Source organism: Podarcis pityusensis (assembly GCF_964106645.2).
Source record: "Podarcis pityusensis genome assembly, chromosome: 3".
In the NCBI taxonomy this organism is placed as follows: Eukaryota; Metazoa; Chordata; class Lepidosauria; order Squamata; family Lacertidae; genus Podarcis; species Podarcis pityusensis.
The window spans coordinates 77,471,385-77,495,376 of record NC_138026.1 but is presented as its reverse complement, the minus strand read 5'-3'; the positions used below and the strand labels follow the sequence as shown (position 1 = coordinate 77,495,376).

At 42.8% G+C, this 23,992-nt stretch overlaps 1 protein-coding gene across 6 annotated transcripts in view; it reads right to left on the bottom strand.

The window, feature by feature from the left end:
* Positions 1 to 760: 760 nt before the first annotated feature.
* MTR (5-methyltetrahydrofolate-homocysteine methyltransferase) overlaps positions 761 to 23,992 on the bottom strand; it is a 67,188-nt gene continuing 43,956 nt past the window's right edge. For 5 of the 6 annotated variants that reach the window (XM_080997644.1, XM_080997645.1, XM_080997646.1 and 2 more), the window contains 12 exons: positions 23,028 to 23,128; positions 22,417 to 22,484; positions 21,236 to 21,356; positions 19,199 to 19,280; positions 17,746 to 17,844; positions 17,514 to 17,589; positions 13,251 to 13,406; positions 11,829 to 12,025; positions 7,416 to 7,616; positions 6,058 to 6,250; positions 4,729 to 4,841; positions 761 to 3,543 (listed from right to left, as the gene is read on the bottom strand). In XM_080997644.1, coding sequence (XP_080853770.1) covers positions 3,457 to 3,543; positions 4,729 to 4,841; positions 6,058 to 6,250; positions 7,416 to 7,616; positions 11,829 to 12,025; positions 13,251 to 13,406; positions 17,514 to 17,589; positions 17,746 to 17,844; positions 19,199 to 19,280; positions 21,236 to 21,356; positions 22,417 to 22,484; positions 23,028 to 23,128 — 1,494 coding nt within the window. In that variant the 3' untranslated portion in view covers positions 761 to 3,456. Of the gene's footprint in view, positions 3,544 to 4,728; positions 4,842 to 6,057; positions 6,251 to 7,415; positions 7,617 to 11,828; positions 12,026 to 13,250; positions 13,407 to 17,513; positions 17,590 to 17,745; positions 17,845 to 19,198; positions 19,281 to 21,235; positions 21,357 to 22,416; positions 22,580 to 23,027; positions 23,129 to 23,992 lie in introns of those variants that run through there. The other variant, XM_080997649.1, reaches the window with a different exon arrangement.

The window sequence follows — 23,992 nt, the reverse complement described above, 5'->3', positions numbered from 1 at the left end:
AAAGGTAAGGATCATGAGCCCATCAAGACAGCATGCCATATTTGGCTCATGGCAGTTGATAAATTGATCAGGTGTTGAGTTAGGTATTAGCATATATCTCAACCCCATGAGAAACAAGTAGTCTCATTCTGATGAGGGCAGCCAGGGTACACCCAGGTTTGCTTTCTCTGTTGCGCTTGGAAAGAATCTGCACTTTTGGGAGTTGTGTCGCCTGCAGGTTGGTACCTCGGGTTACAGACGCTTCAGGTTACAGACGCTTCAGGTTACACTCTCCGCTAAGCCAGAAATAGTACCTCGGGTTAAGAAGAGCTCACAGCCAGAGGCTCCATGGGTTGATTAGAAGCAATGGCTGGCGATGATACAGTTTCTTTTGGAAGTTGAGGCTGGAATTCCAGCCACCTCCACCTCCATCCATCATAAATAACTTGTTAATTTTTCTTTCAGTCTTATCCCTGAAGATTGTGGCTCTACAGTGGTACCTCGGGTTAAGTACTTAATTCGTTCCGGAGGTCCGTACTTAACCTGAAACTGTTCTTAACCTGAAGCACCACTTTAGCTAATGGGGCCTCCTGCTGCTGCCGCGCCACTGAAGCACAATTTCTGTTCTCATCCTGAAGCAAAGTTCTTAACTTGAAGCACTATTTCTTGGTTAGCGGAGTGTGTAACCTGAAGCGTATGTAACCTGAAGCGTATGTAACCCAAGGTACCACTGTACTTACATTCATTTAATAAAAGAGAAACAAAAATGGACAAGGGTATCTTTGACTGAATCAAAATTTAATGGCAAACTTTTGAAACTCAGTCTCAATATACATTTATAATACAAAACATTATGAAAGTCAGAATAATGTACCGTTACATAAAGCACGCACACAAGCTTTGACTATTTAAACATCCATTTTCATATTTCCTGCTGCGCTTCACAATGCTCTGAATCTGTTCTATTGTTTGGCAGTTTAATATTTGAAGTTCTTGTTTTTATTGACATCAGCTGCTAAGCAAGTTGCATTGCAGATGCACCAACACCTAAAGGCAGCTTTGCTGGACTAGGTAACTGAAAAACAAACTTTCAGGAAGCAAGCAGAAGATTTTCTATTCACAGGCCTTGTTCACATGTCAAAGAGCCAGACTATGGCTTAGTGTGAACACACAAGCATTAGATTAGATCGTTGTGGCTTACTTCTCTGCCATTCTGCTGCTCCATTGAGCTAAGTCATGGTTTGGCATGTTGTCCAAATCCAGGTTTGTCTTAATAGTTCATGGCTAGTGATTGGTCCAGGAGAGCAAAACTATGATCCCCTGACACACTGAGGTAAATGATAGTGTAGCTCAGTGCAGTTGTAGGACTACTGAGGACAAGAAAAATGGCTAAATTCTCTTCTTTGGAAGCCTGTGTATTTGCGCTAAGCCATGTTTTGGCTTAATGTGACACCGGTGTGCAAACCAGGTCACTGTCTTATCTACGCAGCTAGTATAACATTGATCCTTTTGTGAACTTGTCCTTCTGTAGTCAAAAGGAATCCACCCCGAGATATATTTCTGTTTCCTCTGTGGAAATTGCCCTCCTGATTGCCTTATCTGACTCTCAGTCATGTTATAGGCAAGGATTTCGTAAAGGGGATCACCTGCTGCATTTTGATTTTACCCAAGTGCTTTGGGTAAAATCAGAAGTCCAAGATCATTGCGGGGGGAGGGGAATCACAGTAACGCAGCTTCCCATTCCAGCATGGAAACAGGAGCAATGCTCTAGTGCTGTAGTGAGGAACATCATAGTCCTCCAGATGTTGTTGGATTGCAACACCTGTCTATCCCAAACAGTATGACCAATGGTCAGAGACAACAGAAGTTTTAATGCAGTAGCACTCGGAAGGCTAAAAGCCCTGGGGCTATCTAAGTTATTCAAGGAGTATGGAAAGAAGCCATGTTGCGGCAGCTTCCATGATACTTGGATAATGGAACCAGGGTACTCAAACAACTTTTCCTCAAGCAGTACTGAATACACTTATTTCAGCTCAGCACATCACACGCTGACTGGCAGTCTGAACCATTGGGGACATATCCATATGTCCACTCATCAAGAGCAACCTGTTAAGAATTGTCCATCACATTTCAACTGTTCTTGAAAGGATACACCTGACCTTTCAAGAATGTCAAACTTAGTCCTGTTTTTTTACCTTGTTTTCTGGAGTCAGCTCTAATCTATTGGTCTTGTCAAGTATAACAAAACTAGACTCTTCTTTGTAGCTTAAGAAATGCAAACTGTTTACTTTCACTTTATTGAGGCCCTGAGCAGAACCTATCAAAACCTGTTTATAAATGATATTTATGCTTCTTTGAATAAGAGTGCTATTCTCATGCTACAAGATAAAATGCATGAAATTCTACTGTAGAAGTCTAATCTCTCAAACTGGGAAAATTAAAAGAATCGCACAGGTCTTCAAAAATGCAATTGGGTGGGGAATTTCAGTGGAGATTTCAAGCGAACGATCTTATTATGGCAGCTGGTAAGCTAGTGTGGTGCCACATTTTAAGAAGTAAACACCTAAAGACTTAGAGCCTAGTACTGTGGCAAATGTTGGTATTTAACAAAAAAGACAGGCAAAAAGACTTTTCTCAGTAGTAACAGAACAGAAAGCTTAGCTACCTGTGAATATAAGTAGAAATTAAAAATTCAAAGAATTACATGATTTTCCTGAGTGTACCAGATAGTTGAGCTACAGTGAACAATTGGGTAAGCTTATTTAGAAAGACAAAGGCTGAGAAGAGAAATTACTGTGGAAATCAGAATCAAGGCACTTATAATCTCTGTCAGATTTGACTCTATTTGCCATTATATATACACACAGTCCAATCAAAGATCAGTGTCCTGTGATTATATTCATATTCCTTGGCAGTGGGACATATCAGTGCAAATATTTGTCTTAACATAATTTTTTATGGCTACAAATAAATAATAATGGCTGTGCTCAATCCAGTAACAATATTCGCACAGGGAGATAATTATGGGTTATGGGCTCTGTGTAGCGTTTCATTAGTGCTCCTCTAACAGCACATTTAAATACTAAACTTTTCTGATTAAAAGCCCCAACATCTTAGCAAGTCAGGAGCATTTCATGTATATATTTATCTCTTTTACATAGGGCTGCAAAAATCAAGTGGGAGGACCTTTTAATTAGAAACATGATACATGCGAACCTGTATCTGTACACCACATGTTGGGCATTTTAATTGACTTTCTATGGTGACCAAGCTAAAAGATTTACTCCATTGCCAATATGTTTTTAGCTTTTGCTGCGGCAGACACTGTGGCTTGTTGGGGGCAGGGATGAGGTGGTTGCCTCCATATGGTACCTGTTTCTTGTGCGTGAGTCCTAAGCTTTGCCTTTTCTTCTCATTTGTATCTTTCAAGACAAAAGCCCTAACGCCCCCCCCCCCCCACCCTCAATGCACATACAGTTATTCTGGATCATATCCAAGAATGGGTCCCAGCCATTTTTCCACATCTGCCACAGGCATCTTTTTCCTTAAGGCATAATCTTCAACCTGCAGAATGAACCAAGAGAGGGATAATTTAGCATTTTAACAGCTAAGGCTTCAACTTCTCTGTGCAATCAAAGTATCTGGGAAATTAAGTCTCACCACCTCTGCTCTCTACACTTGCATCCTTTTTTATTTTAAAAAAATGCATTTCTACATATAAAGTATAAAACACACAAAATAAGACAAAAATAAGACAAAAAACTAGACAAACTACAAAGACTTCCAAACTACTGCATCAAACACAAAATGTTCAAATTAGAATGTCAAAAATTGCAGATCCAAATTGGACATTTAAAAAATGATCCCAATGTATCTGCTTCTCCCCAAATAAACTGACTTGGACTCTGCAATCATCATCTGAGGCCCTTCTTTGTGTGCCTCTCCTCCATGAGAGGTCATTCCGCAGAGGGTGGCAGCACAAGAATGGCCTTTTCTGTGGCGGCTTTCCATCTGTGGAATGCTCTCCCCAGGGAGGCTTCCCTGGCGCCTTCATTATATAACTTTAGACGCCAGGAAAAAAATGTTTCTCTGTAACTAGGCTGTTGGCTCATTAAACAATCTATGGCCTTTTAAATGTGTTTGTTGGTTCATTCCAGTGAAACAACAGGTCCAGGGCTAGTTGGTGTGACTGCAGTCCTGTGTAATGTGTGTCTGCAGAGGCTGAAATGGAATACAGAGCAACTCATCAGCTTTGCCAAGAGACGAAATCCACTTGGCTCCACCATGCCCTGAACTGTTTCTATTCCAGGTGGTATTTATAAGTATTGCTATGTAATTTTGAGAGTTTCTTCTTCCCTTCTCATCTCCTTTTTTAGGCCATATATGCCTTTTAGATTGCCATGTCTTTTAGACAGTCCCTGCCCATCAGCTTAACAATCTTGGGGTTTTTTATTCATCTTATGTAAGTTACTCTGAAAGCCTCTGAAAGGAGCTAGAGAGTGTGGGCCTTTTTTAAAAAAGTGTTTGTGATACTTCTTTTGGGATAGAAATCTTTAAAGACACAAAAGGTCTAAGGGAGTTCATGTCAGAAAGATCTTGTTTACAGATCTAAGAACTATTTTCAAAAAGTTTGTGTGTTTTACAGCATCCACCACATTTAAAAGAAATGGCTCTTATCAGATTGAAATATATAGTACTGGGAAGGAAAGAAAGGATGTCAAACAACTGCTACAGGTACTCAGGCCTTACCTGATCTTTCAATATTTTCCCAACAGCAAAGTACTTGGATTCAGGGTTGGAAAAGTAGAGACCTGACACTGCTGAAGCAGGCAGCATGGCTAAGGATTCTGTCAGCTGAATACCTGCAAGCATCAACAGAAAACATTTGTGGTTTATTACTTAGAAGAGTGTGTTGTGGCTGGAGAATGAGCTGTGTGATGTGCTTTGATTCAAATCCCACCTCAGTGAGGAACTTACAGCATGGCAAGCTACAGTGCTACCCCATGTTACCCAATGTATAATATGGATGTTACGACACTGGCGTGCCTCACCTGAGGGTTAACAAGATAATTAACAGAATCATTTCAAGCACTTAAAGAGGTACTGCTTTGGAAATAGGTACTTATGCTAATAACCCAATTTAAGGGCCATGGATCAGTGGATCCATGGATCAGTGGCCTGTTAGCTGGGGGTTGATGGAGTTGTAGTACAAAACAGCTGCGAGGCAGCAGGATGGAGGAGGCTGTCCCCCAGCATTCTTATACATTCTTATTTGGTTATACCTTACTGATTACAAAAAAGTTTATTCTGTGAATGAGCTATTGTCATGGACTGGCTGAATGCAGAGGAGTGGTGGGAGGCACCAGTTGGGGAACCCCCCCCCCCAAAGGGAAGAAGGCTCAGAGCCAGGGGATTGGTGGTGGGATGACAATGAGTGGTCAGAGGGAGAAGAGGGAGTAGAGTGGGAGGAGGTGGTGTCGGAAGCTGAAGAGGTAACAGGGTTTAGTGAGGAGGGAGAGTCTGTGGCAGAGAGCAGTCCAGGATCAGAGGCAGAAGCAGAGGCTGGAGAGGAAGGGGTCAAGAGGCAGAGATGAGCAGGTTGCTAAAACCGCCAGGAGGTCCCCGTCCTGCTGCAACCAGGTCTATTCTGTGGTAAGAATTTGCTTCTACACCACTTGTTTGTAATCCAGGTGAGAGTCCTTCTAACTAGCAGCAGAGCAGTGGGTTGGCAAGGCTGTCCTATTGTAACAGTTTTAATAAATGCTGGGTCTCTCCTGGATGCTGGGCTTGAGTTTACTTCCTTGGTTCCATGTTTTATTTAATGTTCCCTCAACTGAGTACGAACAAGGTGGTGGTGTAGAAGTTAATTCTTATCACACCTCCCCCCCCCCCCGGTCTCCCAGAACCAGAAGAGGATGGAGTAAAGACAGGCAAGGTGACAGAGTTATCAGACTGCTTGGGAAGGACCCAGGGGAGGAGGAGACTTAGGGAGGTGTTGGAAGGCCAAAAAAGAGAAAATGTAAAAGGTTCTTTAAAAACAAAAACAAAAAAGTAAGTTTAAAATCAGACTTCAAGTACCTGTTGCCTCCTCAATGTTTGCAAGTCTCCACATGGTGAGTTTTTCCAGGTGGTCAGGTTGACAGGGATATCCAGGGGCAGGACGAATCCCCTCATATCTGATCCTACGCAGGTCTGAAAATTCCAGCTGTTCACCCTCAGAGTAAGCCCAAAATTCTTTCCGGACCCTTTCATGCAGCTCCTCGGCAAATGCCTTGGAACAAAGCAGAAGCAAGTTGCAATCTGAATCCAAGTACTTAACACACAGTTATTTTTATCTATCACTTAAATGTGTTTCAGTATACTTTACTCATGACTTCAATTCATTACAGACAAGAGCCTTGAAGAAACCAGGTTCTTTCCTACATCTCCTTAGTTATACTGAAATGTTCATATAAAAATAAGCTAGGCCATTATTTCTGCACTTTTAACATAGTCTTAAAAAATTCAGAAAAATTCAGGAAAGACACAAACCCTGCTCCTTTGGCCTCCTGATATTCATATATTTGGGAGAGTATGATAACAGAAAAACTACCTCAGCAAATTAGATTTTCCAAAAGCCTGTTGAAACAGGAAAATTGGTATACTTTTATTTATTACTATGTTTATAAGAAATATGACTCCATAGGGACTCTGGAACAATATGCTCTTTTTCTGGCCCTTCCAGATGCATGTAAGTGGCAAGTCTGATTATTCCCTTGCAAAAAAATTTGAATCTTCAAGAAAGTGTACTTATTTGGTTGTTTTCTGTCCATGAAACCAGTTTTAAATTGCTTATCATGTTTGCTTCATTGTTTTCAACACAGCCAGCTCAAACAAAAAAAAATTGTCATCGTAACAATGCAGCGAGAATTCTCTTAACTGACAATATTGATCACAAAATTACTAGGAGGGAAGGCAATGTGTGCAAAAGTTGTAAGGCAAAAGGTTTCAGAAACAGGGAGTACTAAGCGGGTTTATGTTGCAAGTTCACAAAATTATGGATGACTATGGTATAGAAATGTTTCCTCAGAGCAATAGAAGCTACTAGCTTAATTGGTCTACCAACAACTAGTAGTCATAATAATGAAGAAGACGCCCTTCCACATTCTCTCGTGTTCACAGCAACATACCTTGTTGGGGAAATCCCAGTGCGAATTTGATGTCTGATTTGAAATTGGAAGATTTGTTTACCTGCATCCTTTCTTTCTACTTGTTCACCAGACAGAAGTCCAGAACGCTTGGGAGCTCCCCATTCAATCAACTTTAAAGAAAGCACAGCTTGGGGCTGGAGTAGGACACACCTCCCACCAGCTCTTTAATCCCTCTTGTCAATTAATTCACCTGGATCTCAGTCTCCTAGAAAACTGTTACATGAAACTTAACAGAAGTATAATTACCTCTGCTAAGCGATCTCCCAGCGCTTTCACCATTATGATATTGTAATCGTCAGACTGCTTCTCATATTCTGTGCATAGCTCATCTACTCCAAAGCATGCCACAGCGAAAAGACCCAAATAGTCAGGTATACCCGACTCCAGAGGGGATATGAAATCAGACAAGCAGTAATAGGGATCAGTAGAAGAAGAGTCTTTCTCAGCCTGCAATAACAAATGAAGATCTAGTTGTATTTCTCACCCAATATGTTCAAACCCAATATGAAAACTTTTATGAGGTTATATTAAGATGGTGCATAATGCCAAAAGGCTGCACAAGATAAACAGAAACTCACAATTCTTCTTCCAAAATTAAATATATAAAAATAGAACACATATCAAAAGACTATGATATACCACTTACAGCCATATGAACTGTAACAAACTCATCATCCTATATCTAATTCAAAAGTTAATTTAATGTCAGAAAAGTGGAAATCTGCCCAAAGACCTGCTCCGACCATAACGCAGTAAAGATGGATATGACACTATTACCAACTGGATCCTTTAGATGGAAGATGAATGACAATTTGTTTAGAGATCAGGAAATTACCAAGAAGGCCCAAAAAGCTTTGAAGGACTACTTTGAGATAAACATGAATAATATGGTGGAAAAAAGAATAATCTGGGACGCAAGCAAAGCTGTAATGAGGGGATTCTTGATACAACAGAATGCAGTAAAGAAAAGAACACAAAATGAGAAAAAAGATAAGATCTTGGATAAAATAAAAGAATTAGAGAAGAAATTAAGAGTGAATCCGAAGTCACAGCCAACTCTGAGAGAAATTAAACTTTATCAAACACAATATTCTAAATTGATAAATCAGGAAATTGAATGGAAGGTTAAATTAATGAAACAAAAAACGTTTGAGTCGGCGAATAAATGTGGAAAACTGCTAGCTTGGCAGTTGAAGAGAAGACAAAGATTAAATACTGTTACAAACTTAGAGGTTGATGGAAAAAACATCCAGAATCCAGTGGATATCAGAAAGTGTTTCCAGAGATACTTCAAAAAATTATACACCCAAGGGCCGCAAGACGATGTTGAGATTAAACAATTTTTGGCAAAAAACGGACTATCTAAATTGTCACAAGAAAATAGGACAATCCTGAATTCTAAAATAACACGACAGGAGATCGAACAAGCCATCCAGAACATGCAACTTGGCAAATCTCCAGGACCAGATGGGCTGACCTCCAAGTACTATAAGACATTAAAAGACTATTTGATACAACCTTTGATGGAGGTCAGCAATGAAATTATGGAGGGGAAGAGGGCACCGGAGTCGTGGAAGGAAGCGTTTATCACATTAATACCAAAGTCGGAAGCTGAAAAGACACAACTTAAGAACTACCGTCCCATCTCTCTTTTAAATGTGGATTACAAAATATTTGCAGACATTTTGGCAAATAGATTTAAAAAAGTTTTAAATGAAGTAATTCATAAGGACCAGGCCGGCTTTCTCCCAGGTAGACATCTGTTTGCTAATACAAGGAACATTATTGACATTTTGGAACTTTTGCAAACAGATATAAATACAAAAGCAGTTTTAATTTTTATAGACGCGGAGAAGGCCTTTGACAATATCTCCTGGAAATTTATGATGGGAAATTTAAAAGAGATGGGAGTGGGACGGGGTTTTGAGAATGGGATTGAGGCGATATATTCAGAACAGAAAGCTAAACTGATAGTTAATAATGTGGTTACAGAAGAGTTTAAAATTGAAAAAGGGACACGACAAGGTTGCCCTATTTCCCCTTTGTTATTCATTTCGGTTCTGGAAGTGCTATTGAACATGATTAGAGGGGATCGGTTGGTGGAAGGAATTCAGGTCGGTCAGAAACAATATAAATTAAAAGCTTTCGCAGATGACCTGGTTTTGACCTTGCAGAAGCCAGAGCCCAGTACGAAAAGAGTATTACAACTGATTAATGACTTTGGTCGGGTGGCTGGATTTAAACTAAATAAACAGAAAACTAAGGTTTTGGGGAAAAATTTGACTGATACAGAGTCAGAACGGTTTCAGAATGAGACGGAACTTAATGTGGTTAAAAAAGTAAAATACCTAGGGGTAAACATAACAGTAAAAAATCTAAGTCTATTTAAGGACAATTATGAAAAATGCTGGACAGAAATTAAGAGAGACTTAGATAGTTGGTCAAAATTGAAACTTTCTTTGTTAGGCCGAATTGCTGCTATCAAGATGAATGTATTGCCAAGGATGTTGTTTTTATTTCAAACACTTCAGGTTTTGGACAAAACGGAGTGCTTCCAGAAGTGGCAGAGAGACATTTCTAAGTTTGTCTGGCAGGGCAAAAAGCCCAGAATTAAGTTTAAGATTTTAACCGATGCAAAACAAAGAGGGGGCTTTGCCCTGCCAGACTTAAAGTTGTATTATGAAGCCGCAGCGTTCTGCTGGCTAAAAGACTGGCTACTTCTTGAAGACACTGATGTGTTAGATTTGGAAGGGTTTAACAATGCCTTTGGATGGCATGCATATTTATGGTATGACAAGGTTAAAGCAAATAAGGCCTTTAAGAACCATATTGTCAGAAAATCATTGTTTAATGTCTGGACAAAATATAAAGACTTGCTGGAAAATAAAACACCAAGGTGGCTTTCACCTTTGGAAGCCAAGGCCCGAAAAAGACCCAATATGGAGGCTAAATGGCCAAAATATTGGGAAATACTAGAAAAGGATGGAGACAATTGGAAATTGCAGAGTTTGGAGAAAATGAAAGACAAAGTGCGAGATTGGTTACATTACGCTCAGATTAAAGAAGTTTTTAAAAATGATAAGAAACTAGGGTTCCAGGTGGAGAAATCGAAATTAGAAACAGAATTGCTAGAACCAAAGATTAAGGTACTTTCAAGGATGTATAACTTGCTGTTGAAATGGAATACACAAGACGAAACGGTTAAATCGGCTATGATAAGGTGGGCACAGGACATTGGGCACAATATCATGTTTGAGGACTGGGAGAGGTTGTGGAGTAATGGATTGAAATTTACTGCATGTAACGCTCTGAAAGAAAATGTAATGAAAATGATTTATAGATGGTATATGACCCCAGTCAAACTTGCCAAAATTTACCACCTGTCTGATAATAAGTGTTGGAAATGCAAAGAGTGTGAGGGAACGTTCTTCCACCTCTGGTGGACTTGCCCTAAAGTGAAGGCGTTCTGGGAAATGATTTATAATGAACTGAAAAAGGTATTTAAATATACCTTCACTAAGAAACCAGAGGCTTTCCTTTTGGGTATTGTCGGCCAAGGGGTGGTAAAGAAGGACCAGACATTTTTTATGTATGCAACAACAGCAGCAAGGATACTTCTCGCAAAACATTGGAAAACTCAAGATCTACCCACACTGGAAGAATGGCAGATACAACTGATAGACTACATGGAACTAGCTGAAATGACCGGCAGAATCCGTGACCTGGGAGAAGAGAGGATTGAGGAGGACTGGAAGAAATTTAAGAACTATTTACAAAAGTATTGTAATTTGAGTGAATGCTAAATAAGATGCTAGATCAAAATAACTGAGCACCACCAAATTTAGAAGTTTTTAAGAAAATAAGTAAGACTGTGAAATTTAGCTCCTTCTGAGAATTATAAGATTATGAAATATAGAAGGGATATAAGAATTTAAATAAGATGATAAATTGCTGACAAAATGTTACAACCATGAAAGTGGGAGCGGGAGATGTGAGGAAGTCCAAAGAAAATGTGAAAATATGTTAAGATCAATGTTATATTGCTTATTATGTTTATTTTTATTGTAAAACCTAATAAATTGCTTTAAAAAAAAAAAAAAAGTTAATTTAATGGTGTTTAAATATTTATTGAAAAGAATTATAAACAGATCTTTAACTTACAAGGCAAAGCAAAGCAAACACACAAACACAAACACACACACACACACACACACACACACACTGAGAACCCCAAGGTCCACCAACCAGATGAGGGTGCAAAATAGTGGCTCAGGCAGGTGTACATACACTAAGAATTAAAGAAAAGGGTGCCTCTGAGCACATATTCAGTCCAAGAATGTGTAATCAGTACCGAAAACTAGGAACCAAACTCTCAAGTCCTTTCACACGAAAATCCACTCCAGATTTCCCCTGCCAAGTGCTCCTTTCCAGTAACTTAATTTAGCATGGAGCTTTTTAGTTGTGGCTATTGTTAGAAAACTGGATGTCAAAAACTGATATAGATATCCTGGCAGATCACCCAGATTTCTACCACTGGGTCCGAATATGTCAACCTCTGGTTTACCTGAATGAACACCTTAATTATACAAACTCCAAAACTATTTCGGGCACACAAGTCAACATACTTTTGATGTTAAGTAGAAGAGTTTTACATCCTACCTGTTGCCTTAACCCACAGAATTTAACTATTGGTTCTGAAGACTGCACTTCCTCTTCTGTGGCATATAAATAAATGTCATCTTGAACACTCCGAGCTGGCCAGAATCCAACTAGACCTTTAGCTTTAAATCTGTTTTGCATAATCAAAGTTTTCAGCAAATTCTGCGCATCATTATAAACTTTTTTTGCCTCTTCCCCTAATAAAGGAGAAAGAATCCTTAAGCACATACGAAAAAATTAACTTAAAAAACGGTTGGGTGATCATTTTTCATTGTTTTGCAGCTATATCATAAAGTTCACTTCCTTTATTTTCACTGTTATAGGCTATTAATGACAACACATGGACAAGACTAAATACAGTACGAACCTGGGCTAGCATCATATGTTTCAGAGCAAAACAAATTTACTGCAAACACAGTAAATGTAAACAGAACAGCATTGTAACCAAGTCTTCCATAAAAGCTACTAGGCTGCAACATTTTATTACACACTAGTCTATCAACACACGCCTACGTTAATAAAATGCGGCCTTTTTTAAAAAAAGTCAAATACTGCCTGGTCTTCTGAAAGTGATTCATAATCACCACAAGCAACTAGCTGAGTTGTTTATTCACAAACCTTTCATAAGATCTATTTGCTTTAAACCAAGGGTGGGGAACCTTTGGCCTGGGGAGCAAATGAGGCCTGCAAGCCTTGATCCAGACTCTTTTTGAGCCATGGCTCCACCTGAACGCCACGCCCTTCACTGCTCTATATGTGCTTTAGGCTGTCTGGAACGTGTCCTCCAGCTGGGATAATAAGCCTTTTTGCTTGTCTGGAAGGAACAACGTGTGTTGGGATACAGAAACTCACATCCATTGCCCTCCACTTTTGTCTTGCCACCACGGCAGTGTGGCTCCCAGAAGAGCTGTCATGCGTCTACCCTAAGATGAATGGGGTATGGGTGGGATGTTGAATTCTTTGCTTTCGCCTGCTCCTGACCGTTTACAGCTGATGTTTCATAGCTGTCACAATTTTCCTACTGCACCAGCACATTAGTGAGCTTCAAAATGACTGACCAATCTCTCTCTCATTAACATGGCTCTCATGTGTACTGTTGGTTCTACTTTGTGCATATTCACACAATTTGAAGATACAGTGGTACCTCGGGTTACAAACGCTTTGGGTTACAAACGCTTCAGGTTAGAGACTCCGCTAACTCAGAAATAGTACCCCAGGTTAAGAACTTTACCTCAGGATGAGAACAGAAATCGTGCGGCAGCAGCAGCGGGAGGCCCTATTAGCTAAAGTGGTACCTCAGGTTAAAAACAGTTTCAGGTTAAGAACGGACCTCTGGAACGAATTAAGTTCTTAACCAGAGGTACCACTGTATTCTATCTACCTTTTAGATTCTCCACCACAGAACGCTACTGTGTTACTCACCCACTGTTTTATCGTTGAAGATTTTAGGAAATCCCCGGTTGGGATATTTGCCTCTGAGCTGCCAGACATCGAAAAAGGGCTTCCAGTCAATGTATTCCACCAGCTTCTGCACATCATAATCTTCAAAGACTCTAGTGCCGAGGAACAGCGGTTTAACTGTAAAAAGCACAATGTGCAGATTTTGTAATTTGGAACATACTATGTGGGCTGCATCTACATCTGATGCACAGTGCATACCACTGCAGGTATTTAAAGCCTCAATACTATGGCAACTAAAATACAATCTTAAACTAGACGGGCAGGTTTACAGAAAATGTCTGCCTCTTTGGAAGGATGGTGGAATAAGAGTGTGTGGAATATCCAATGAGTCCAAGTTATAGGACAACCACTGGTTTTAAGTTTGACTCCCTCATACCAATTGATCTGTTTAAATATTACCAGCTAAAATTTCAAGCGTAAGCTGTGCTGCTCTGCAGCAAGGGTGGCAAAACAATTAATTTTACGGAATAACTTGTTTATGATGGCTTGAGATTTTGTAAAAAACAATTTGCTCCAACAGATGAAGTAAGCCATTGTTATGTGAAAAATCATGCCAGCATAAAGCCATTGGTCACTTGGGTAGCCCCCCTTACATGCTGTATTCTGCAGTGCTCAACTGCAGACTGTAGTGGAACGTCCCCAATGTGCTAAGTAATGTAAATCTCATACAATCCTCTCTACATGTCCATATTTGAAAAGACAATCTTGCTTTGATGCAAGGCTGCTCATAGCTACCATTTGCTGATTGTCACTTCACCCTGGACCCTGAATCTGCGTTGAGGAGGAAAAATGCAGACTTGGCTCTACAGTATGTCCAAAACTAGTACTATTCCTAAATCAGGTCATAGCCTCATGTCAGTATCACACAGCTAAGTTTTCAATAACTATACAGTACATCCAAGTCTTCTCTTAAGAAGATAAGGGTCTCCAGCCTGGAGTTAGCAAAAGTGCTCCCTCGATGCAGTTATGTTCTGTGAAGAAAACCGGACAAAGAGAGACTCAAAACATCTGCCTTTGCTACAGGTATTCTGTAGTGATATCTAGAACCTACCTGGCAATTGTATCTATAAGGAACTAGAACCATGTTGTTCTTTCTGTTTCATTAACTAACTAGGGACATAAGGCGCTGCCTTATACTGAGTCAGACCATTGGGCCATCTAGCTTGTCTACACTATACTACCTACACTGACTGGCAGCAGCTCCCCTGGGTTCAGGCAAGGAATGTTTCCCAGCCTGACTTGGGAGATGCCAGGAATTGAACCCAGGACCTTCTTATATGAAAAGCAGATGCTCAAGCACTGAGCTATGGTCCTTACCAAGCTCTCTCTCTGTATGAATAGGCCTAACGTAAGCAAAACTACCGTATTTTTCGGACTATAGGACGCACCGGCCCATAGGACGCACCTAGTTTTCAGGGGGGAAATCAAGGAAAAAAATATGATTTCCCCCCCGCAGCTTTGGGAGCAGCGGACAGGCTGCACGCAGCCTGTCCGCTACTCCAAGACCTTCTCCCTGCTTTTGCGGGAGGTGGCGGAATTCCCCAACCTCCCGCAAAAGCCCACAGGAGCCCCGCGCGACTCCTGCGGGCTTTTCGACCAGGAGGGAGAAGGGACTGAAACGGCCAGTCAGTCCCTTCTCCCTCCTCGGGGAAAAGCCCCCAAGAGCGGCGCGCTCTTTAAAGGGTGCGCGGCTCCTGCAGGCTTTTCTAGGAGGTGGGGGAATTCCCCCCCTCGTAGAAAAGCCAGCAGAAGCCGCGGAGCCCCTTTAAAGAGCACGAGGCTTTTGCGGGCTTTTGCGGGAGGTGGGGGAATTCCCCCATCTCCCCCAAAAGCCCGCAGGAGGGAGAAGGGACTGACTCGGCCAGTCAGTCCCTTCTCCCTCCTTGGGGAAAAGCCCCCAAGAGCCGCTCGCTCTTTAAAGGGTGCGTGGCTCCTGCGGGCTTTTCTAGGAGGTGGGGGAATTCCCCCACCTCCTAGAAAAGCCGCGGAGCCCCTTTAAAGAGCGCACGGCTTTTGCCTGCTTTTGCGGGAGGTGGGGGAATTCCCCCATCTCCCGCAAAAGCCCGCAGGAGGGTTGGAGAGTAGCGGGAGGGCGTCGCGCGCCTTCCCGCTGCCCCCCATCCTCTGGGGCTGGCGATGGGGGAAGCGCTGCTTTCCCCACCGCCAGCCTCGAAGCCGGGTTGGAGGGTAGCGGCAAGGCATCGCGCGCCTTCCCGCTGCCCCCCATCCTCTGGGGCTGGCGATGGGGGAAGCGCTGCTTTCCCCACCGCCAGCCTCGAAGCCGGGTTGGAGGGTAGCGGCAAGGCGTCGCGCGCCTTCCCGCTGCCCCCCATCCTCTGGGGCTGGCGATGGGGGAAGCGCTGCTTTCCCCACCGCCAGCCTCGAAGCCGGGTTGGAGGGTAGCGGCAAGGCGTCGCGCGCCTTCCCGCTGCCCCCCATCCTCTGGGGCTGGCGATGGGGGAAGCGCTGCTTTCCCCACCGCCAGCCTCGAAGCCGGGTTGGAGGGTAGCGGCAAGGCGTCGCGCGCCTTCCCGCTGCCCCCCATCCTCTGGGGCTGGCGATGGGGGAAGCGCTGCTTTCCCCACCGCCAGCCTCGAAGCCGGGTTGGAGGGTAGCGGCAAGGCGTCGCGCGCCTTCCCGCTGCCCCCCATCCTCTGGGGCTGGCGATGGGGGAAGCGCTGCTTTCCCCACCGCCAGCCTCGAAGCCGGGTTGGAGGGTAGCGGCAAGGCGTCGCGCGCCTTCCCGCTGCCCCCCATCCTCTGGGGCTGGCGATGGGGGAAGCGCTGCTTTCCTCACCGCCAGCCTCGAAGCCGGGTTGGAGGGTAGCGGCAAGGCGTCGCGCGCCTTCCCGCTGCCCCCCATCCTCTGGGGCTGGCGATGGGGGAAGCGCTGCTTTCCCCACCGCCAGCCTCGAAGCCGGGTTGGAGGGTAGCGGCAAGGCGTCGCGCGCCTTCCCGCTGCCCCCCATCCTCTGGGGCTGGCGATGGGGGAAGCGCTGCTTTCCCCACCGCCAGCCTCGAAGCCGGGTTGGAGGGTAGCGGCAAGGCGTCGCGCGCCTTCCCGCTGCCCCCCATCCTCTGGGGCTGGCGATGGGGGAAGCGCTGCTTTCCCCACCGCCAGCCTCGAAGCCGGGTTGGAGGGTAGCGGCAAGGCGTCGCGCGCCTTCTCGCTGCCCCCCATCCTCTGGGGCTGGCGATGGGGGAAGCGCTGCTTTCCCCCACCGCCAGCCTCAAAGAGCAGACTCTCCTGGCTTCAGCGGAAGCAACGCGAAGCCTCCGGAGCGCAGGCTTCGGAGGCTTCGCATTGCTATCGCTGAAGCCGAGGAGTCTGCATTCGCTCCATAGGACGCACACACATTTCCCCTTCATTTTTGGAGGGGAAAAAGTGCGTCCTATGGTCCGAAAAATACGGTATGTTCTGATGCAAACAGATTTTAATGATTTTTACTTAGCCTTTTCAGCCATTACTGATAATAGTGTATGGTAAACCTTTAGGGAAGCTGAAACTTAGTAGCTCAATTAGATCTCCAAGCTGAGGAAGTCATCCAGTCTTCAAAACATGCATGAGCCGTACTAGTCTTGAAACTCAGTAGGAGATATAGATAGAACTTCTAGCCCAGGGGTGGGGAATCTCAGGCCTGGAAGCTGCTTATGGTACTCCAGGCCTCTCTATCTGATCCCAGGGATTCTCTCTAGGACACACCCTCTCCCTGGCCCTACTCTGCATCCTCCTAGTGTTTCTTGCCTGGCTGGAATGTGTCCTTGAACTCCCACCATACCTCTTGCTTTCCTGGCTGGATGATACACAAGGTTAGACAGACGTGTGTAGAAACTAGCCTATTGTACAAAAGGTAACATTTACAGACATCTGGCATGTGGCCCCCAGAAAATGGTCCAGATGGGAATATATAGCCTGTGGGCTGAAAAGGGTTCTCCATCTTATCCAAATCACCAAGTGACTCCTTAGGGAGGGAATATGAGGGGAGGGTAAGGAGAGGGAGAGAACCCTCCAGACGATCCCAGGGATGTGGCATAGGCATTTGGCTTCCGCCCGTAACTTAAAATAATTATTTGTAACATTTTGTGACAAAAAGCTAAAATCCGAAGAAATACTCAGATTAACTGAAGTCAAGATTGGTTTTCAAATCGGTTAGTCCTCCTGAAAAGAATAAATCTTCTGTAATCTTATAAGGCAGAAAATGGTTTCTTAAAAGGCAAACTAACCTGGTTTTGATTCAGTTCGCCAATCATAATAAAAGCCCTTATTCCTCGCCTGCTCTAGTGATAAATATCTCCTTTCCTGTGTAGGGAAAAAAAGACAGGTCTTCAGTTCTGAGCAAGCAACTATATCAGTTGATTTATCTGGTTTTTTAAAAATAAATGGCATGAAAGAAAAGCTAGTAATGACTAATGACTAGTACACTTGACATTAAGAAGGTCTGTTAGTGCTCTTTACCTTGAGAGAATCATAGTGGTCCTGTCTAATGTCTTCATATTCCTCTTGTATTTCTTCAAAGAAGTCATCCTTTAGATTCTCATCTAAAAGCTGAGAGCACTGAAATGAACACAGCATGCTGATTAGACTTGAGGGTGATGTAATGCAACTCAATACCTCTCCATCTCTCTCCGTCAGGCACTTAAATTCCCTCATGAAGTTATCAAGTCCATAAGAATATGGCTAATAACGCCCACCCCCAGCAGAAAAAATAAAAATGAAGTTAAACTGCCAGGGAAAATATGATTGCTTTGAAGTGCTTCTGGGTATGGTTCCTCTTTATCTTTTCTCAAGAGGGCTATTTAACACACAAAGCTTGCATGTGAGGTGCTGGAGCTCACACAGAGACTTAAAAAATAAACATGTGAATGAGTTCCAACAGTAAGACTGAAAGGGAGGGAGTGGTATGAGGGGGGAGGTTTATCTTTAAGCTTTTTCTACTATAAACTCAAGTTTATATGAAGGCAAAACGTCACTTATTCTTGTCCCATTAAAAAACCTTTAAATAAGCCCAGGTGCCTTCTTACTGCCACTTAAAAAGGACCGAAGGCTATAGATTCCATTTACAGAGCAGTAAGGAGTGTCAATATTTCCCTCCACAGAACTGGAAAACCATTTAACTCTATACAGAGGCAGCAGAAGCCATTTTAAATCCTAGTGACACGGTTTAGAGGGCTTGTGTCTCATCTGTAAGAGGGAAGAGTCTGAAAATGCAGTAGCTGAAACATAAGCCTAGCAAAGCATATCAAATATATTTCCAAATCACAGGCAAGCCACTTCTGAGATTTCTATTATTCATTAAGCAATCTGTTATAGTCAGATTTAATTAAACCCTTGACTGCCTTAAGCATTCAAAAACAGCACCCCAAACAGAAAAACACGGTATGATATACAGAAGTCTTTACAAACGCAGGATTTGTTTGGTAATATCTTACATTTTCTCGTGTAAATTGAGACATTCTTAAAATAGTTATGACCAAATGTATAATAAGAGTTCAGTTTCATGGATACTGCAAGTACCAACTGTTACAAGCTCAAACAAAGCTTCAAACCACTGTCTGCCTCATGAAGGCAAAGGCAGGGGCCTGTATTCAATTGTCCTGCTGGGGAAAAAAAAATCCTAAAGCATAATAATTTGGTCACTGATGGAAATATAATGCTGTGCTGAATGAGCTAAATCTGGTCCACTAGAATTAATCTTACCTTTGTAAAATACATTACAGGCAGTAACCATTTTGTGCGCGGGTTCCGTTCCTGCCCCCCCTTCCATGTGTCATGCGGGGCACACATAAGCCTGCATCACCCTACCCTTCCGGGTCCAAAATGACCCACACATCAGCCGTCACGCATCAGTTGGACTTGCAGGAAATGTTCACCGCCTATACTAAAGATGGGACTAAAAATCACAACTTACAACCACCACACTCTTGGAGGCATCTAGGACATGGACAACAGGAGCACTGTATCGTGGAGCAATTTTTACAGCTGTATGTGTCCTGAAACGACAGAAAAGACACATAGGAAAGCAACAGTATGAGCACATACAGACTCAGCATCAAGCTAATGTTCAAGAATTTTTGTGCCCCAATGGGAATGCTATAACATAAATTGCGCAAAACTCTCCCGTTCTCCGTTTAATGGAAATGATAGTCCATCTGCATGCAAAAAGGGGCACACTCCACACTATTTACAAGATCTTCAAGGACCTGTACTGTTTTGCTAATTCCTAACAGGGTACACGGCAATCACAACATGTCAAGACTGGGGAGCAGAGGTTGTCTTAAGGCATCCCTATCCCTCTGGCAGGCCTTCAATCCTTAAAAGAATGTCAGAGTTTCATTTGTGAATATATATATTTTTTAAAACCACTGGTTCTTTCGGAATTATTTTCTTAGGGAGAAGTGTCCGCTGCAAATGAAAGCAATTTTACACTGCTGCATTTCCTCTTTTTTTTGGCATCATTCTTTAGCTGTGCCTACAGACACTCCAGATTTTACTTAGGGGGTGGAGGTTGCTAAGCTCTACCTTCCCCTCCAGCACATAATGTTGTACTGTGCACGACAATGGAGTGGGAGGGAAAATTTGTGCCTAACTGTTCTCAGCCAACATCTTCAGCTGTCACGTTCATCTAAGTCTCTCTTCTGACAGCATATCCCCTTCAGAGCAACCTTTTTTCCCAGTCTTCTAAATGCATTCCCCTAGACTTGGATAAAGCTCCTTTTTGACAGTCCATTGAGCCCTTCATGCCAGGATTTAGAATCCTGACACGCAAAATCCTGAGAATGCCAACTTTAATTTATTTTTGAACCATGAATTAATTTCCGTGGCTGCAGCAGCAGCAAGAGTGGATGGCAGCAAGTATTTCTAGCATGGTTTTCAAGATAGAATAAGTTGTCCCAACTTCACATTCATAAATTGATATCTGGACTACAATGCAACTGGAAGAAACTATTTGGAAACTTTGTGGCACAAATATATTTGCTGTTCCCATCAAGCCCAGTTTTCCTCATTCAACAACATATTGGGTAGGATCTAGACTTCACAAACTTCTATTGAAAGAAGGGACAAAGATCCAGCGGAGCCTCCCACTAGAGGAAGGGAAAGGAAACACTTATTGCCTATTTCCCCTTCTGCCTACAGCACCACCTGCCAGATCCTTCAGAGCAGATTTTCAACAATAGCCTCTCATTTTCCTCCAGTAGAAGAAGAAGAAGAAGAGTTTGGATTTGATATCCCGCCTTTCACTTCCTTTAAGGAGTCTCAAAGCGGCTAACATTCTCCTTTCCCTTCCTCCCCCACAACAAACACTCTGTGAGGTGAGTGGGGCTGAGGGACTTCAAAGAAGTGTGACTGGCCCAAGGTCACCCAGCAGCTGCATGTGGAGGAGCGGAGACGCAAACCCGGTTCCCCGCTCTTAACCACTACACCACACTGGCTCTCACTGGCTACTCACAGTAGAGTACCCCATGGGTAGAGCTCCACCCAAGCGCAGTCTGGATCAGGCCCATTATATTGGTTAATAAATGATCTTCTTCTGTTCTTCATGTTTATATTTAATTATTTCTAAATGCATAGGGTGATTATTTCTTTTAACTGTTTTTGAAGTCTTAATTTTGCTACAGCAAATCTGTACTTCTGAAAAAAGAAAAATTCACACTGTATATCTCATAAGTCGTCTACTTAATCCCCTTGAAATATCAGCTTCAACACTACTTTTTTATTAAAAAAACCCACTTTTTTTACTTCACTTTAAACACGCTAGAGCAAGTACTTGAATGCATTTTAATTAATAAATATTGGTTTAAATAATGATAGTTATCCAAAAGTTACATTTAAAAGGTTAAATTAAGAATAATACTGCCTCTATTAGATGCCTAACATTCTGGAGAACAACGTATTGCATATTTACATTTGCTTCTCCGTTGGGCATACCAAAAAGGACCCAACTTACTTGGAAGTAGTTGCTCCTCCAATCAGCAAAGGAATCTTGATCTCTAATCTCTCCATCTCCTTGGCAACAAATATCATCTCATCCAAAGAGGGTGTGATGAGGCCAGACAAACCAATGATATCTAAAAAATAAATGGTTAGAACTCCTTTTATCCACAAGGTTCAATAGCCATTTCAGAGAACAGCAACAAGAAGCAACCAGCCAACTGTGCAGTGAGCTCATGGCCTTGTCTAGATGTTTCCACTAACATTTCATTGCCCTAGACATAGTTCTAGGACAGTGGCGGGAAAACCACTGTCCCTGCAGATGTTGTAAGAGCCCAACTCCCAACAGGCTTATGCAGGGCTGGAAGAAGGGACTGTGACATTGCCCCCCACTACTCCATCCTCCACAGTGGCACACTCCACCTCTTCCTCACCCTGTTCCCCATTGCCTTGGTTTGTTTTTTGCATTGCCACATGATAACATCAGAGGGAGTGTTGGGGCACACCATTTTGCTTCCCCAAACAGTTGAGAAAATTGCTCCATTCCACCTCATGACTGGGCCAGCGCTGACCCCAGCCAGTATGGCCAACAGCCAGGGATTGTGGGAATTGTAGTCCACAACTTCTGGAAAGACACACGTTTCCAATCCTGCTCTCAGCACTCTATTAATCTATGAAAGGGGTATCAATGAAATATACAACATCCAGAATATCTGCCTGACACCAGCATTGTTATGCTTTTGCTGCCAAGCAAATATACTTCTATTCCTCCAGGAATTTGATGTAACATGATGCAACTTTCTTATAATGTTGATTTCTGTACGGTGGTATACAAATCTTTTAAATACGTAAAACACAACTGTAGTGTGTAACATTTTAGGAGGTAAAAGGATTCAGTACACCTCTGAATTAAAAGGTATTAAGACCAGAAAAAACACATACAAACTCCAATAGATTCAGATCAACCCATTATTTGTTACTCAAAGTCACAGCATGCCTGTTTTTTCCAACCTCCTATAGGCATCTTAGTAATTGAAGTTCAAACAAACCAAAGATTGTACTGATCTATCTGCTCAGCATTTCCCCAAGATTACTGAAAATTAACCTTTCAAGATGCAAATTCAAGATCATAATTTCAATGTGTGGGTTTTTTGTTTTGTTTTTTAAGATTGACGAATGGTGATGAAGCTCTCCTACCTGCTTTGTTCTCAAGAGCAGCTCTGAGTATCTTGTCACATGGCGTCATGACTCCCAAATCAATAACTCTGGAGGGGGAGGGAAAATGGTACTTTGCTAGTCATCATGTGCATGTGCTTAATTAATCCATTTCTGCTATAAGGTATTATGAAGATCACTTATCCTGTTAGGAAGGCCAAAGGGAACAGCATTTGGCTTTTAATCTTTCCAGACAGCTGAGCAGCCAGACGTCAGCCTTTCCCCAGCACTTTATTCCCCCACTCCATCAACCTCCCTCCCCATTCTGAGTTGCTACCACATTTGCTCAAGACAAGTATATCTGGCCTGCATCTGAACCTGATTCCATGGCCTGCAACTTCTTCCCTTGGAAACAACAGATATGACTGGGGAAATACTGTGGTACTAGGGGAACCAATTCCTCTGCAACACCTGGTTCTGTTTAGGACAAATTGCTCATCTGTCAAGCACAGCTGACTCAGAGAACTAGCAGCTTAGTCAAAATGTTGTACACTCCACTCGAAGAAGGTGATTCTAATATTCCCAGTGACAATACAAAGCAAGCGGGGTGTGGGAAACGGGACCCACAAGGGCACGAGGTCTAGTCTAATTACCTGAAATTATTGCAGCCCAGAACAACTCCCACAATGTTCTTGCCAATGTCATGCACGTCACCTTTCACAGTAGCTAAAACAATTGTGCCATGGTAGGGGTCCTGCAAGAGTTAAAACAAAATCTGCAGGATTTATGAATATTTCCCACCTGAGCAACCTGCACAGTATAAATGGCTGGTTTATTGAAGCAGCTGTTATTACCAGCTTTTTTAAAGGCAGAAACAAATATTTATGAATCACGTAACATAGTTGTTTTTTGTATACAAATATACATCTTCCTGATGGGCTTCTCATAGGCATCTATTCTAGATGGCCACTCCATCAAACAGAATGCTGGACTAAGTAGGCCTTTGGTCTGATACAACTATTACTGTACTATTACTATTACTATTACTATTACTATTACTATTACTATTACTGCACACATAATTTAACTAATCACAGGATGGAAGGCATAACAGAAAGAATGAGCATGGCTTCAACAAACAACCCATTTGGAGAGCTCCCTCACTGGTCACTGAAAGAAAATGTGTTCATTGAGGAGAAGTAGCTGCTAATACTTTATAGCATTCCTGTGGGGTCGTCTACAGGGTTCCTTCATTCTCTACTGTAATATTAGAGGGATAGTCAAGGATATGCCCTCCAGATGTTGTTGGCTACAACTCCCATGGCCCCCAACCATTGGCCTTGCTGGCTAGAGTTTATGCGAGTAGTCCCTATATCTGGAGGAGACCAGCATTGACTACTTCTGAATTAGGCTTTTGGAAGAGACCTATTTCCCCCCCCCCCCGCCCCAAGGCTGTGCTAACTCATTTCGTGCAAAACCCTTTTCGAACTGCACCTATTGATGGCGCATCCAGCTGTTTAAACCTGCATCTGCCCCAGTCATGCAGATGGCAAAGAGTGGGGAGTCCAGTTTTAAAAGAGACAGGGGTGCATGGATGAGGAAAGGTGAACCTCCCCTC